The sequence below is a fragment of the Lacerta agilis genome, chromosome 16 (genome assembly GCF_009819535.1).
Source record: "Lacerta agilis isolate rLacAgi1 chromosome 16, rLacAgi1.pri, whole genome shotgun sequence".
NCBI classification, from domain to species: Eukaryota; Metazoa; Chordata; class Lepidosauria; order Squamata; family Lacertidae; genus Lacerta; species Lacerta agilis.
In genome coordinates, this window is record NC_046327.1 from 18090302 (window position 1) to 18106106 (window position 15805).

Consider the following 15805-nt stretch of genomic DNA (forward strand, 5'->3'; position numbering starts at 1 on the left):
GGTGATTGTGCCATTGATTTCACTATGTGAGATTGTAAAATAATTGCTTGTGGCATTGGTTGCTCTGTCTTTTATTATCTAGTGTACGTCTTCTAACCTTCTCCTTTTTGCCCCTTTCTAGAAGCTGAGGAACTCTACCAGAAAAGGGTGTTGACCATAACTGGCATCTGCATTGCTCTCCTAGTAGTTGGAATCATGTGTGTTGTGGCCTACTGCAAAACCAAGTAAACTTTCCTCTTCCTTTCTATATTTGTGTTTATCACTGAGGGATCGGGACCCTGTCAAAACAAAAGGCTAAGAAATGTGCTTGCAACTGTTGGTGCAAGATTAAGCAGCTAAATAAACTTAAGAATTTATATACAACCTTATAGTGAAGCTAGAGTGTGCTATAATGTATAATCACAAAATTATACAATATAGATGACCCCTCAGAAGACTATTATTGTTATTGCTACTCTGAGCAGCTTCCAGCAAATTAAAACATCAAACATTTAAAACTTCCCTATAAAAGGCTGCTTTCAAATGTCTTCTGAAAGTCAGATAGTTGTTTATTTCCTTGACATCTGATGGGAGGGTATTCCACAGGGCAGTTGCTACTACCAACAAGGTAGGTAGCTACTGGGATTATTTGTCTATAAAATGATCCCTTAGATTTTTCTAATCTAACTCATGACCCATTGAGATTACTTCCTGTGTCCCATTTGTTCTGAAGCGCTTCAGAATTAAAATTCATTAAGTTAGAAAGTTCCTAATCACGCTGTAGGATGACTCCTGAAACAGGTTTAAATCCAAAAATCTCATCCACACTTTAATATACTAGCTCAGTATGTTAATAATGAATGTCAAAATGCATGTCAGGAGGTAACTGATCTGCCACCCCATGAATTGTCAGCCTTAAATATTCAGTTGAACCACAAAAGTCTTATTACTTAAGATTTATTACTTCAAACAGATAGGCTTCAGAGCTGTGTCTCGTGTTGTACAGCTGACCCATGGTTAAACTCTGATCTATTTATTGTGCCTCTTGACATTCGGAAATACATACACCCAGTCTGAACATAACCCTAAGCCTAAATTGCATGGCAGCAGCTGGACTAGGGGAAGAGCACTGGAGCTGTGAACTTCATTCTGGGAACCTGAATGTTTGCTCATATGCTAAGCCATGGGCTGGCTAAATTTTACATGCAAAATGGGCCATAATCTAATTGCAGTGTTTCCTAATCTGATGATAGAACCACACTTGTTTGTGAACTAAAATTGGAAGTGCACTTTGTTCTTAGAAAAATATAGGAATTTAAAGCATATAGGAATAAGAATTGCTTTTTCTTAGAGTAGCCCATCCTTGTGTTTACTTGCTGAGGGTTGGTAATTCTGTTTCATCTCTGTATTGGAATTGGGCCGTTTTTTCTGCACATGAAGGGCACTCACTAACAAAAAAAACAACACAAAAGCAAATCACTAAAGGGGAACAGAAAAGAAAAAAAGTATTGCAAAAACTAAATGCGCATTCTGTTCCTTGCATCAGTGCCTCGTCATTGAATTAACTGCGGTACAGATGGAACATTTTGGAAGATGTTCAGTGTTATGTGATGTCACCTTATCACTTTATTAACATTGCCTCTGGAAATGCCACCCACACTTTCCTATTAATGACATTTAAATAGGAAAAAACGCATACACTTATTTTGCAGCTAGTAAAGGTTTTAGTGAGGGATCATTCAGTCATTTCCTGCTGTGAGAATACCAATTCTTAATCAAGGGAATGCCAGCGTTAACCTTCGTGCTCAGAGTCAAACCAATATAAACATACACTATAATATTCTATGTTCTGGTGCTAACATAAAGCAGATTTCTTCGCTGCGGCTGTATCCCTTGACTCGGGTGAATTTGCAGTTGATGCAGTATCCTCTCCTCCCATCTATAGTACAGCACAGGCCAGTGAGTGAATCAGCACTTTCTGTGGCAGCAGAGCTTGGAAAAAAAGCTCAGTAAAAAAACAGTTGCATCTTTCTGAAGAATTTCAACCTTTTGATTTTACTTTATTTAAAAGCATTTCTAAACAGCTTAAATTTTTTAAATATATGACTGGTGTACAAAAATAGTTTATTTTATTTTCCTTGCACAGCTAAAGTCAGTACAACTCCACAGCTGTACATTACATTACATTGCAGGCAGGCATCAGGATAACCAGGTTATTTCAGAAAAGTGATAAGATGCACATGAATTCAGAATAAAGCCTTTCAAGGGCCTCTGCACCTAGATACTGTACAACAAACTAGCTGCTGCGAATGGTGCTCTCCTCTAAAGATAAGCGATAAAAGCATTGTTTTCACTGAACTGTAAGGGACCCAGAGGGGCATCTAGCCCAACTCCCTGCAGTGCAGGAATCCTGCCCACAGCCATCCCTGGGTGTGTTAACAACCAGATACACTGACCCATTCTGCCACCTGAGTTTCCCAGAGCCCACCTATTAAAGTCAGAGGCACACCGACAAGGGGAGAAACATGATCATACTCCATAGAAAGTCCTTGTGCATTATGCCAAGCACCTTCCAATACATATGAAGTGCACCTTTTGGATAGAGACGAAGAAACAAGGGTGAACGTTAATAGATAATGTATATATGATAGGGTCTTGCTTCTGAATTGAAATCCATGGCTCCTCACCCCCCCCCCTTTGATCTCAAAAGAGCAACAGACTGTGAAAGTTTCAGAAATTTTGGAAGGTAGAACACCTTTCCCGATAAATCTTGTCTCCTCATAAGCCTAACAGAGTTCTGGAAGTCCTGAACTCTTCACATCATATAGATCTCTTGCAGTTTCTTGTCGTTCAGATAATCCATGTATGGGAATGTGCTGGTCAGATATGGTTGCAGAGCAGAACTGCTCCATCTGTTAGACTGTTAAAGCTGTTCTTTATTTGAAACGCAGGAAACAGCGGAAAAAGTTGCACGACCGCCTCCGGCAAGGCCTTCGATCTGAGCGCAACCATAGAGTCAATATGGCAAATGGGCCTCACCATCCTCACCCGCCACCAGAAAATGTCCAGCTGGTGAATGTAAGTTTTACACAAGTGGCACCGCCAAGTGTAGCTCATCACTTGAGAGCCATTTAATCAATTATCAGATCGAAATGATAAGCATGCTTCCCCCCTCCCCCAATTAACTTGTTATTCTACCACGACCACCTAAAAAAGCAATTGTAAGGGTGAAGAAAGTTTTCTAATGTAACTGGTGTGCCGGCCTGAATAAAATATGGGGGAGTCTAGGTAAGCCCCACCCCGTATGATCGATCACAAGATGTGGCACATGCACACCATTTGAATAACAATGCCCATTAACATTTGGCGGGGGCTCGGCCCCCTCAAATATTTTATGGAGGGCGCCGAAGGGACTCTAAGCCCCTAGGAGTTGGCTCTTATGGATGTAACTCAGAATAATTCTAATTTACAGACTTTCTGTTTCGGGGCAAGTGCATAATTGAAGCTACATAAATTGAAGTTATAGAGAATTAAAATCCTGGTATTCTAATCTATATGAATTCATGGAAATTAGATTTTATCAGCACAGCAATGTAAAGACATCCTTCTGCACAGATTGTCCACACACAAAAAAAATCATGAACCAGGTACCTTGTCCAGACAACAACTGTCAGCTGAAGTTAGAAGCAGGGTATTTTTGTGGGCACCCTTTCTGGTTTTGTACATGGAATTTTAGCTTGAAAGCCATCTTAAGGACATAGAATATTAACGTTAAAAATAATACGGAGCACTGCCAACTTGGGTTGAACCATCTGCCTAAGAGGTAGGCTACAAGAAGGTTTGTTCTCACAAAATGGAATCCATGTGAGGGGGAATATTGCCATGGTTGAAGCAAAGGATGTGCCATATCTTGTGTGGATCCCACATTCATTCATTCATTCATTCATTCACTTTTTTAATCACAAGAGCAACCATGCCCTTGGTTCTCTGAGAAAGTAGATAAAGATTTTGTTGCAGTTCTTTTGCCTGCCGTCACTTTATTTCAAGTAAAAGAGCTGCCTTTGGTCATACATAGCTCATGTAAAATATTATATTTGCCAGTGTGGTGTAGTGGTTAAGAGCAGTGGACTCGTAATCTGGGGAACCGGGTTTGTGTCTCCGCTCCTCGACATGCAGCTGCTGGGTGACCTTGGGCTAGTCACACTTCTCTGAAGTCTCTCAGCCTCACTCAGCTCACAGTGTTTGTTGTGGGGGAGGAAGGGAAAGGAGATTGTTAGCTGCTTTGAGATTCCTTAGGGTAGTGATAAAGCGGGATATCAAATCCAAACTCCTCTTCTTCTCCATGTTCATTTCAGTGGCGGTTCTGCCCTCATAATGCTTCCAAGATGTCTTTAGAGCCTAAACTTACTCCCAAGAAAGTGTTTCATGAATATGGAGGAGCTACTGGCTATGTAACTCAATGTACACTTGGTGCTTAAGCTGAGTGCACAAATAGCATCAACAATGTGATTTCTCCAAATCCATGCCTGCTGGCAGCTTCCAATGCACTGCTATTGAAGAGCTTTTTCAGACATTCTCAGGTTGGAAAGGAGCAATGTCTGCTGGCCAGAACAGAAGTGGAGAGGTGCTTGCAAGATTAGACATGAAGGGCACCACCTCATTTGACAGGTGCCACTCTGAGCTAAGGAAAGGGCTAAAAAAATGACAATGAGAGTTGATTGCAGTCCATGGCCTACAAGCCAAAAAAACCTGATTTATGGATTAAAGATAAAGGAATGGGGTGAACTCCTGAACAGAATCAGAATAGCACACAGCTAGCGGTACATTTTACAGACGAACCAGAGCTACCTTGGGGGTGATCCTAAGGATCTTTGCAGTCAATAAGAGTTTTGCCGTCAATTCCAGTGGACAAAGGATTTCACCTGTTCTGTGTGTTTAAGCAATGCAGATATTTCTCATATTACATCATTCCCTGAGAGTGCCAATTTGTAGACAAACTATGCCTGTTACTTAGGCACCACACAGGTGAACTATTTCTTCTGCCAAATGCTTTTTTGAACCATTAGGAAAGAATAGGCCAGAATTCAGACTCTATTGTTCCTATAAAGTCCCCAAATGATGGCCAAACTAAATATTTTGAAAGACTAGTTTGTCAAAATACAGGAAATTTATGCTGCCCCTAACACACTTCACAAATAACTTTATTTTTATAAATCCTTTGTCAATCCATACTTCAATTTTTTACTACAAGTTTTCTGTCAATCCTACCAATGTGTGTAATTGTTTACAGTAGCTTTTCAAATAAATCATAAACTTTCCCCATTCTTTGTTAAAGACCTCCTGGGGTCTCAGTGGGAGTATTCAAGCACATTAACTTGCCAAACCAAATACATAGGGTTCTCCTGACACACACTGGTGGGGGGGGGCACGAGGGAGGGGGAAAAGGCCTGTTACACAAGTAGAAGCCCTTCCATTAAAGGACTCATTGGGTGAATCCCATCCATAATGCATGAGTTGTGCTTATAAATATGAGTTATGTCTCCCTTTTATTTAGCAATATGTATCAAAAAATGTAATATCCAGTGAGCATGCTGTTGAGAGAGAAACAGAGACATCATTTTCTACAAGCCACTATACCTCAACGACTCACCATTCCACAACGGTCACCCAGACACCCAGTCACAGGTAGGAGGCTGAAATAAAACCTGCGTTCTCTCTGTCCTCTCAAAGCAAAAGGTTTTGTTTTTTTTACTGTTTTTCAGAAAAGGTGCATCTTGGTAAACTTTTAACCATCTTGGACCTTTCCAGTGATTGCAACAAATCTTTGATTACAGAGACTGGTTGCTGAAATGTTCACATATTCTTCTAAACCATATTAAAAAGCCGCTTTTGTTGGCTGAGGGGAAGGGCTGGCTAAAGCAAGTGTCAACCTTCCATGATTTTAAAGTCCATGTCTGTTGCAGAAGAGCTTTTCAAACTGTCTGTCGTCACAGGTTAGTGTGTCGGCTGCAATGTGTAGGTGTATCGCACAAAGGCTCCCTGCGCTCATCCCAGGGCTGGAAAGGGGTTAGTTTAACCTCTGGTTTGCTAGTAAAACTGAATTAATGTATCTCGAAATGATGCATGTCTAAAAAGTGTGTCACCAATGTGAAAAGTTGGGACAGCTCTGTGTTGCAGTAATCTCACACCTTGATCACACTATTATTGTTAATGATTAATACATCCTATGAGTAACAAGGTAATCACAGTAACAAGATAATCAAATTTTTGTTCCTGGGATGTTGCAATTCTTCCTTTGAATAATAGATTCATTGCTATTAAGTTGTTGTGTGCAATTAAGCTATGCCTAATTCTCAGTGATGCCTCTGCTGAGAACAATGTTGAGCAGTGTAATTCCTGCCCAATGTGTGACCCACAGAACTGAACATGTCTCACCAACCATATTTAGCTGCTTGCCATGTGCTTTTTCTAGTGTCAGACATACAGAAAACTATTAGTGGCCCAAAAATCCCCTTGGACACTACCATACATTGGGGGGGGGGAGCAGGCAGTTCAGCTTGGTGGGTCACTGGTTGTGAAGGTCTTGCCATTTATTCCTTTGCATGATGGCAAAGCCCACTTACCTGGGAATAAGCCCTGTGCAATTTACTTCTGGGAAACCCTGTATAGATACTGTAGATGTTACCACAGTTTACCACTCAAGGCTAGATGAACACACTCACATCCAAGTGTCTTCATGTTGCCTTTGAAGAAATAAAAAAAGCTGGTGGACACAAGTCAGGCTATTCAGCTCCGTATCCTATTTTAAAAACCATTTTCTCTTATTTTGTTTAATTTAATTTTGTTTAATTTTGTTTAATTTGTATTCCTCTCCAGTGGTTTTATTTGAGAAGAGGTAAGCTACAGTATCCTCCCTCTCTCCCACAGCAATCCTTTCCCCCTCTTATCTGTGGGTTGCGTATCCAACAATCAGGTTTTAATGAGGATGTGCAAGACCGTTAGTGAAAAGCTAAATACGGTGGGGGGGTCATGTGTTTTCTGATATTCCAAATAAATTTCAAGTAAATATGCTTATAGTGAACTTCATAATTTATTCGGAGCATATAATTTCTTATTTGTTTATATAATTTGGCTTTTCTTGACACAGAGCAGTACCGTTTGTTCCTTTGTATGACAGTAAAATCTTGAAGACTATGTCAGTTGAAGGCTGAAAGTTTCAGGGTGCTCTCCCCCCCCCCCATTTTGTGCACATAGTAGTTTTTTTAAAGAATTATCTTCTTAATCAGCAGTATTGGAAATACTTTACCTCTATGCATACTCCTGGATCATGCATTACGTAGTTTTCTCTTTCCAGTGTTAAATTTTAAAATATTCTCTTCCTGTTCTTCCCAACGGCTTTTTATTAGTTGGAGCAACGGTCGGACCGAAAGCATAATCTCCGAAAGCCATTCTGTCCTTGTGAGCTCCTCAGTTGAGAACAGCCGGCATGCAAGTCCGTCAGGCCCCCGTGGGCGTCTCAATGGCATCGGAGGGCCACGGGAATGTAACAGTTTTCTCAGGCACGCACGAGAGACACCTGACTCCTACCGCGATTCACCACACAGTGAGAGGTACCTACAGCCAATAATTCGAAAGGTGTGACTATCTGGGATACAAGCAGGCAGAAATGTGTTCATTTTTAAAACTGCTTTTTCAGTCTTTCAAGAAATCCTTGGGGGTTTTTTTAATTGTATGTTTGTTTATTCATCTCAGTGATAGATGGGAGTTGTGGAGGAGGAGAGATAAATTCTAAGCTGAGAGCAGACTTCTTTACAAGGGGATTTTATGATCTTCTGAATAATTAGCCAAAGATGTTGATCCCTCCCATGGCACAATGTCTTTTGGAGTGGCTTTTTAGGAGGAAAGTGCAGATGCAGCCAAAGTAGACTGTGAATAAAGCAGGTGATCAGAATAACCAGGAAAATGTTCCTACCAGAAATTATGAAAGCCTGGCCTGCTTTTTCCAACCTCCAGCCTGATGCACCATGTGTGTGAGAGAGGTGTGCTTAAACTATAACATAAATACACAGCCTATACCCTTCTCCTTATTTTAATAAGAAATTTCGGTTGATTTATTCTCAACCTCTTTCAAAAAGCAGGCTGAATGCATCTTCCCTTCCTTCAGTTGAAGTTTTGGGAGAAGAAAACTCCACTCACTTGGATACCACTAATTGATGTTGTAGTCACATAGTTGCCTCAATTCAACCATATATTTAACGTGCATCAATTCCTGTTAAGAGAAATGTGGAATATAGAATAAGCATCACTGAATTATTGTTTATGTGACTATTTATTGTCAGAGTAGGGCCCACTTGATTCTTCTCCAGGAGGTCTCTGTTAACTTCCTTTCTGGAAAGCAGATATCTGTAATATACTCCCATGACTCATACCCAGTGTGGCACAGCAAGTGGAAGACACACATGGAGGAAATAAATCAGTAGTAATGATAGATGCATAACTAAATCATATAAATGTGGGACACGCACCTCTGAATAACCTTTGCAGTATTATTTGCATGTGGTCATATAGGAATGCCTGAAATGCTGCAGGGCCTTACACAGTAGATTAATTAACTGGGAAGAGTGCTTCCATTGTGCCACTATTCTTAAACTTAGCCTTGAATCTGTTCTGAATTCATATGTAAATGAGAACCATGATGAAGATCCTTGGTGGAAAACTTGTAATTCCTTTGACATCCAAAACAACCAATTTGCACTTCCCAGCCTTGAAATCTTTCAGCGCTAAAGATTAAATTTTCTCTTCTCTAAAGCTGATGGGAATGAATATCGCTGGAGATGTTATCTATATTTCATCATGGGTTGCTTATTCATTTTCATGAAAACTTGTGAAAATGAGGAACATTAATATATAAAATTTAATTATACATGCTGATCGGTTTTGTCTCAAGCATTGGTTGTACAGATTTGGAGTTTAGGAATGCAAGTATTTTATTTTATTTTAGAAAATGAAGAGGTGCATCATTGCAGCCCCACTAATTTAATTCAGTATTACTAGCAATTTGGCATGCTGTGTATCAGGATCCAAATGGCTTGGGAACCTCCAAGAAATTATTTTTCTTAATTCTGTCACATTTTTGTACTTTCACTCAATTCTTCTCCAGCTCAATTTTATCTGTACTTCTTTAGGTACGTATCTGCTATGACAACACCAGCTCGCATGTCACCCGTAGATTTCCATACTCCAAGTTCTCCAAAGTCGCCTGCCTCAGAAATGTCTCCACAAGTCTCCAGTTTAACAATGTCTGTCCCTTCTGTGGCAGTCAGCCCGTTTATAGAAGAGGAGAGGCCTCTCCTTCTGGTGACACCACCCCGGTTACGGGAAAAATACGAGCATCACATGCAACAGTTCAACTCCTCTTACCACCATAATCCTGCGCATGAAAGCGGCAGCCTCCCACCAAGTCCGCTGAGAATAGTGGAGGACGAGGAATACGAAACCACACAAGAGTATGAACCGACGCAAGAGCCCCCCAAAAAACTAGTCAACAGTCGGAGGGCAAAAAGAACAAAGCCCAATGGCCATATTTCCAATAGGTTGGAAATGAACACCGACACAAGCTGTGAGAACAGTACCTCAGAGAGTGAAACAGAAGATGAAAGGATAGGGGAAGATACACCTTTTCTGAGCATACAAAACCCCATAACAGTTGACCTGGAATCAGCTACTGCATACCGACTGGCTGACACCAGGACTACCCAAAACAGTCGGTTCTCAACACAGGAAGAATTGCAAGCAAGATTGTCCAGTGTAATAGCTAACCAAGATCCCATCGCTGTATAAAAGAGAGAGAGACACAGAGAGAGAGAGAGAGAGAAACACTTAAAAAAAAAAAAAAACAACCCACATAGATTCACATGTAAAACTTTATTTTATATATTGAAGTACTCCACCTTTAAATTAAAAACAATTTATTTTATTTTAGCAGTTCCGCTATTAGGATTAAAAAAGACAAAACAGGAAAAAAAACTTTTATAAATTAAATATATAATGTATATACAAAAAGTGTTATGTGCCATATGTAGCAATTTTTTTACAGTATTTCAAAAATGAGAACGATATCAATGGTGCCTTTATGTTATGTTATGTTGAGAGCAAGTTTTGTAAAAGTTACAAGTGATTGCTGTTCCACAGTATTTCGCAGAAGTCTCTAACATTCTGGGTTATATCTTCCCCCCCCCACCTCTGCCCACAACCCGGGCCCCCTTTTTTTCTTTGTGCATTGCATTAGTGGTGACTGGCTGTACAACTTGCAAGAATCGCAACAGTCCCTGTGTTTGCTTGCTGTAGCCCCTGATCAAAAACGTTCTGTACTGGCATAGCTACCTAAAGAACAAAGCATAAGCCTTTCTTTTATAAGAGGTGGTTATTTCCTTACCTTATATGAGTTGGGTTTTGTCTGCTCTCTCACAGGACCACGGTTTGCTTTGGGAGCCTTGAAGAAAATGGTAGATCCAACCGTTATCCCATTGTTTACGACAGGTCAATATCAAAAGACGTTAAGCTATATTAAATATTTGACAGAAATACTGTGGGCTTTAAGTTTAATATAATTAACCAAGAATCTCCCTGAACCTCTATAATTTTTTTGTAATCGTGTTTCTTTGAAACACAAGTTTAGGCTTGCTTGGTCGCAAAAAAGTAAATGCGCCATAATCCAGCAGGGAAGTCCTCCTGTGCACTCAGGTTTGAAATAAATGGGATCTATATCACAGCCCTTTTGACCAACTCCTATTTATCTCAGTGTTGTTTATACAGGAGAATGCCCTGCTGCGTTGTGCCCAAGGTAAGTTGGTTCCAGTTCCTGGGTGAAATATTAGAGCAGCCTTTGTAACCAAACAAAAAAAAGGGGGGACTCATAGTGCGAGGAATTAAAATGCCAATGATAAAACCACAGTCATTTTGAACCTGTATTTGTACTCCTACCATGGAGTAATATGTGGTGCACGTCAAATGGGTAACATTTTTTTATGTCTCTTCTGGGGGTGTGGGGATCTCTTCCTTTGCAATCATTGGGACTTAAACATGCTTCACTTTGGTTAGATTTGGATCGAGCCCAAAACTACCATTGCCAATACAACTTACATACAAGATGAAACCCCAATGAGCTAGAATGAGAGGTCTGGTGGGGGAAAGGCTAAACATTTAGTAAAATAGAAAGAAAGTGTTGATCTGTAAGGCAAAAATGATACATTTGCCAGGCATGCATTTTGTTAGATAGATAATGCCACTAATCAATCAAATGACTTTTTTGCCCCAGTCACCTAGGAGGTGAGCTACACGAGACCCTGTTTTTAGAGAAAAGGAGAGTACAAAAGGGGATCATCTCCCCACATCACTTTTCACCTAGCCAAACTTATTCCTCAGAGCTCAACTGAGGATAAAAGAGCTGGGGGGTAGGACAGGCTGTATGGGGATATGCTGCAGGTAGCCCTTCCCTCCATTTTATCCTTAAAATGTGGGCCTCTTTTCCTGATTTTATGTGTGTGAGAGTGAGGCAGTCTCTGGTTTAAACAAATAAGTATCCAATCTAGTTTGGTCCTTAGGAACCAGGAATAGAGTTATTTCAACTTCTCACTTTACAAGCCAACATTCCCGTTGGACCTGAATTTGGGTCAGAATGAGAGTCCTGCATCTCAGTTTATGCAGCACAGACTGGTGACCGAAGGTGGTATTTTCATTCATTTTTATGAATGAAAAATAAGATTGGTTGTGCTGACTTTGACTCTCAGGAGAGGGTTAGGAAAAACAAATCTGTTCACAGTTCATAACTAGTCCTTTGAGTTCAGTTAACACTGCTGTATGAGGCTGAGATCTTTGCAACTCCCAGAGAGCCTAATCTGGATAATGTAACTTGAGTGCACCGTAGTCTAAGGCTGCAGTCCTAATCCTATGTACCAGGAGAAACTTAATCAGTAGGATTTACTTCTGCATAAAGTTATTTAGAATCATGTTGTAACTGTTGATTAAGTTATATTACCGGGGGGGGGGGGGAGAGACATTGAAACAACTTATGTAATTTACATGAACACAAGCTTGAAGTTTCCATTTCATCATACTGACTTCAAGCGCATGTTTAAGTGCTTTGCTGAGTATTGGCTGCCGGTTCAGAACCTAACAAGGGAATGTTTTCTAGCATTAGCTTCCTGGCACCCTAGGATTCAACAGTATTGTCTTCCTTTACTGGTGAAAATCTTGTTTTCTCAAGGCAAGAGAAAGCATTGCTCTGTTACCCAGAAACCCTACCCAGTCTCCTAAGCCAGCTCAAAACATTACATGGCTATAAAAGTTATACTTTTGTGACTTATTTGACCAGGGCAGTGTAACAGTAAGAGGCAGAAGCAAGGAGATTCTTTACCAATCTCCAACATTAAACCTAAACCCTGCCACTGGCCTTGGAAATGCATACCTTCTGCATTCATCTTTATTCCACTTCCTAAGGTTTCCCGTGTATTAAGGTGAGCTACTTCTTCAATTTTGAGCTCTAGTGTGAGTTAGGCCCTGCTACTATGTGGATCTGAGAGAAGAGAGTTTAAATTGAAAACGGATCAGCTTTAATCCACTTTACAGAGCAGCTGATGTTCGGACTGAGTACAATACTGTGCAGTTAAAAAGACATCAATAGAAGCTGCAGACTTCTCATTAATATTCCCAATAGATTTCTGTTGTAGTACATGTCTTCCTTTTAGCTGTGTTTGTTTTGCTCCATTTTGTCACATGACAGAAAGGGAAATCACTGGACCTCGTTCTTCACCCATGTCAATTTTGATGCCAACTAAATTCACCCTTCCTAACCTAGGACTCAGGCACAGACTTTTGCTTGCCTTGCCACTTCCCACTCCCACCCAATCTTTACCTCTGAAATGGAGTAAACTTCATCGGGTTTTCCGGCGATTGACAATTCAGTGCTAAATAGTGAGTTTTCCCAGGGAAAAGGGCAGGGCAATCAGAAAACCTCTTAGTGCATGATTGTACAGGGTTTTACCATTATTCTGTGCTGCAGTGCACACCTGCAAGTCCAGAAAATGTTACCAGTTACATGATGTTTTGTGCACCTGCCCACTCCCTTTCATGCCGAACATCATGATTTCTTGAAATACGTTGTGCAGACTACTGCAAGATGAAAACTGAATGTGGTACATCAGCCCATCCAAAAACTGAAGAAGAAAAAGCACATACTTTTTATTTCCTTTTGTCCCTTTCTGCTGGCTAGCGTCACTGTTGGTAAAAGCTACTGGATCTCACACTGCTCTGTTAAGCTCGTATCTAGGCAAGGAGCAGTCACATTCATCCATTTAGCACCCCGCTGCAGCTGACAAGTCGCCACTAGAATCTGCCTGTTAAAATCATAAAAGTGGGACAAGAGTATAAGGGCTTAATATTATCCCAGTACAGGTATCGTAATAATATCTTTGAGGGTAAGCCTGAGTATATACGGTATGTAAAATATATTTGGTGATACATTACCAAAAGATATTTTAAAGTGAAAGCTAAATGTGACTTTCCCCGGCAAGGTGATAAAAGTTTAGAGTTCCACCAAAAGTAGCAAGCATTCAGAACGGTTATTAGATCTCTTATGCTGACATTTTATTGATGTAAAATAAAATAAAAAGTCATTTGCTACAGCTGAGGTCAGCATTTCCAAGGTCCATATGCACTATCATGGATTTGAATGTCACGGTAGAGGAATTATCAATTTAAAATGTCAGTGCAAATGCATTTTGTTGTTCATTCTATCTGCAACTACAATATAGAAAGTAGGTCTCATTTTTATGCACCTGTTTTATCCTTGTTTCTATATTGACAATATATCCTCAGCTATGCTCAAGCATCTGTCATTAGCTGCTGTGCAATAATATAATTAATTAAAAGTTACTAGAGAAATTCTGGAAAGAATGGACTAAAGAGATGAGAAAGTCAGTAGCTAAAATGGGGGGGGGAGTATCTATGCATTTTAAGGTGGCCCTTTCATTTACTATTATTTTGCATTTTGGAACGTTCAGTTAGTTAACGAGAGCAAGCACCTATGAATGAGTAAAATATTTGTGAAGCGGATGTTTATAACCTATTCACAGAAAGGCTGCAGAGAATTAGGTGTAATTTTGCTACATCTCTTTAAGTTCTTCTGAAGAAAGTATTGTGTACAAAGTGATTTTAAGCGGTTAGACCAGGCTTCCTCAACCTCAGCCCTCCAGATGTTTTGAGACTACAGTTCCCAGCATTCCTGACCACTGGTCCTGCTAGCTAGGGATCATGGGAGTTGCAGGCCAAAAACATCTGGAGGGCCGAGGTTGAGGAAGCCTGGGTTAGACGATGAGGGACTTGGTAATACTTCCATGCACCCAAGTAAAAATGGGTTACCTATGTATCACCACATACCTTTGCTTAAAAAATACCTGGAATGTGCTGTACGTTAACAACAGTCCTCTGAAATGTTGTAGCCTCTCTCTGTTCTGTTCTTAAAGCTCTGTTCTCTGAAGCACATGAGGTCATACATCTCCAAAATGGGAACAGTACAAAAGAATCTGTTTTAAAACAGCTTTTTCCCAGTTGTTGTGATTGCTAAGGGGCCCACAGCCATTGAAATCTAAAAAAGAGAAAAGCCAGCAGTGCTCAGCTGATTCAAGTGGTTTAAAATTTAGGTACAATTTTTTGAAGTAGCTTAAGTTCAATGAAAAATTGGTGGTAAGGCCTTTTAGACTTTAAAAACAATCTCAGCATTACAACCCTAAGACAATACAGCGGAACCTCGGGTTTCAAACATCTCTGTTGACGAACATTTCGGAACCTGAACGCCAAAAACCCGGAAGTAAATGCTTCTGTACGAGCCTCGGAAGTCGAACTTTCAAGGCAGCTTCTGTTTTGAGTTTCCCTATTGTATTGGGGCTTCTGTATTGAGTTTTCGGTTTTTGAACATTTCAGAAGTCAAACTGTCTTCCGGAACGGATTATGTTTGAAAACCAAGGTTCCACTGTCTATAGAGTGGCTTTAGACAGGGATGGGGATCTTGCAGCCATCCAGGAGTCATGGAACTTCAAATCCAATCATGGCTGACCACTGGCCAGTGACCAGTGACAGTCATGCAGATGCTGGAGGAAGTGTGTAAGAAGAGGGCACAAACAGAGGGTAACAAAACATTCTGATCAGCATAAAGCTTCCCGTTAGTTCATATATACATGAACTTTGGTCTCTTGTTAATTGTTTGGTCTCTTGTTACTTGTTTACAGTTAAATGTATTATGTTAAAAGCGTTTATTTTGCATGACAGGAACATTCCATCTGGGTTATTAATCGGCAATGGCTCATTTGCACATCTGCGGCAATGCTGCATCCATGACAGAGAAACATGAGGAAATAAATCAAACACTTAGACAACAGCTGCGGTTATGAACAAGAATTTCTGACCCATCAAAGCAAGCTCTAGAAAAAGCTGCTATTATTATTTTAAAATCAACATCAATTCTCAGGGCACTCTGTTCTAATGCATTCAAGCTTTGCACTATCATCATGTGTTTATTAAGTGTAGTGTCCGGTCTCCCACTTAATGTTTGCTAAAAACTCGTCCCGAACGAAACAGCAGTCAAAATAAAGAACTCCTATTCTGAATGTGGTTCATGCTCCCCTGTGGCAAATAGTACCCTATCTTGTAAGAAAGAGCATAGCAGACCCAGCTCTGCAGCTGCTATGGCGCATCAGAGTTCTCCGCACAAGTAAATATCTGCCAACGGATAATTTGTCTGCACCCTTATTTTGTATCCCATCTCACCCCG

At 40.3% G+C, this 15805-nt stretch overlaps 1 protein-coding gene and 1 long non-coding RNA gene across 17 annotated transcripts in view; one reads left to right on the plus strand and one right to left on the minus strand.

Annotated features, from left to right (window-relative positions):
- Positions 1–9866, plus strand: part of LOC117061305 (pro-neuregulin-1, membrane-bound isoform-like) — a 316890-nt gene extending 307024 nt beyond the window's left edge. For 9 of the 16 annotated variants that reach the window (XM_033174066.1, XM_033174062.1, XM_033174064.1 and 6 more), the window contains 5 exons: positions 122–224; positions 2931–3057; positions 5534–5663; positions 7373–7589; positions 9165–9866. In XM_033174066.1, coding sequence (XP_033029957.1) covers positions 122–224; positions 2931–3057; positions 5534–5663; positions 7373–7589; positions 9165–9819 — 1232 coding nt within the window. In that variant the 3' untranslated portion in view covers positions 9820–9866. Of the gene's footprint in view, positions 1–121; positions 225–2930; positions 3058–5533; positions 5665–7372; positions 7590–9164 lie in introns of all 16 variants that reach the window. The other 7 variants (XM_033174063.1, XM_033174065.1, XM_033174060.1 and 4 more) reach the window with 1 other exon arrangement.
- A 113-nt stretch (positions 9867–9979) lies between these two features.
- The window catches only part of LOC117061308, a 34068-nt gene continuing 28242 nt past the window's right edge, over positions 9980–15805 (minus strand). The window contains exon 3 of the long non-coding RNA XR_004428064.1: positions 9980–10471. This is a non-coding gene — a long non-coding RNA (uncharacterized LOC117061308). The remainder of the gene's footprint in view (positions 10472–15805) is intronic.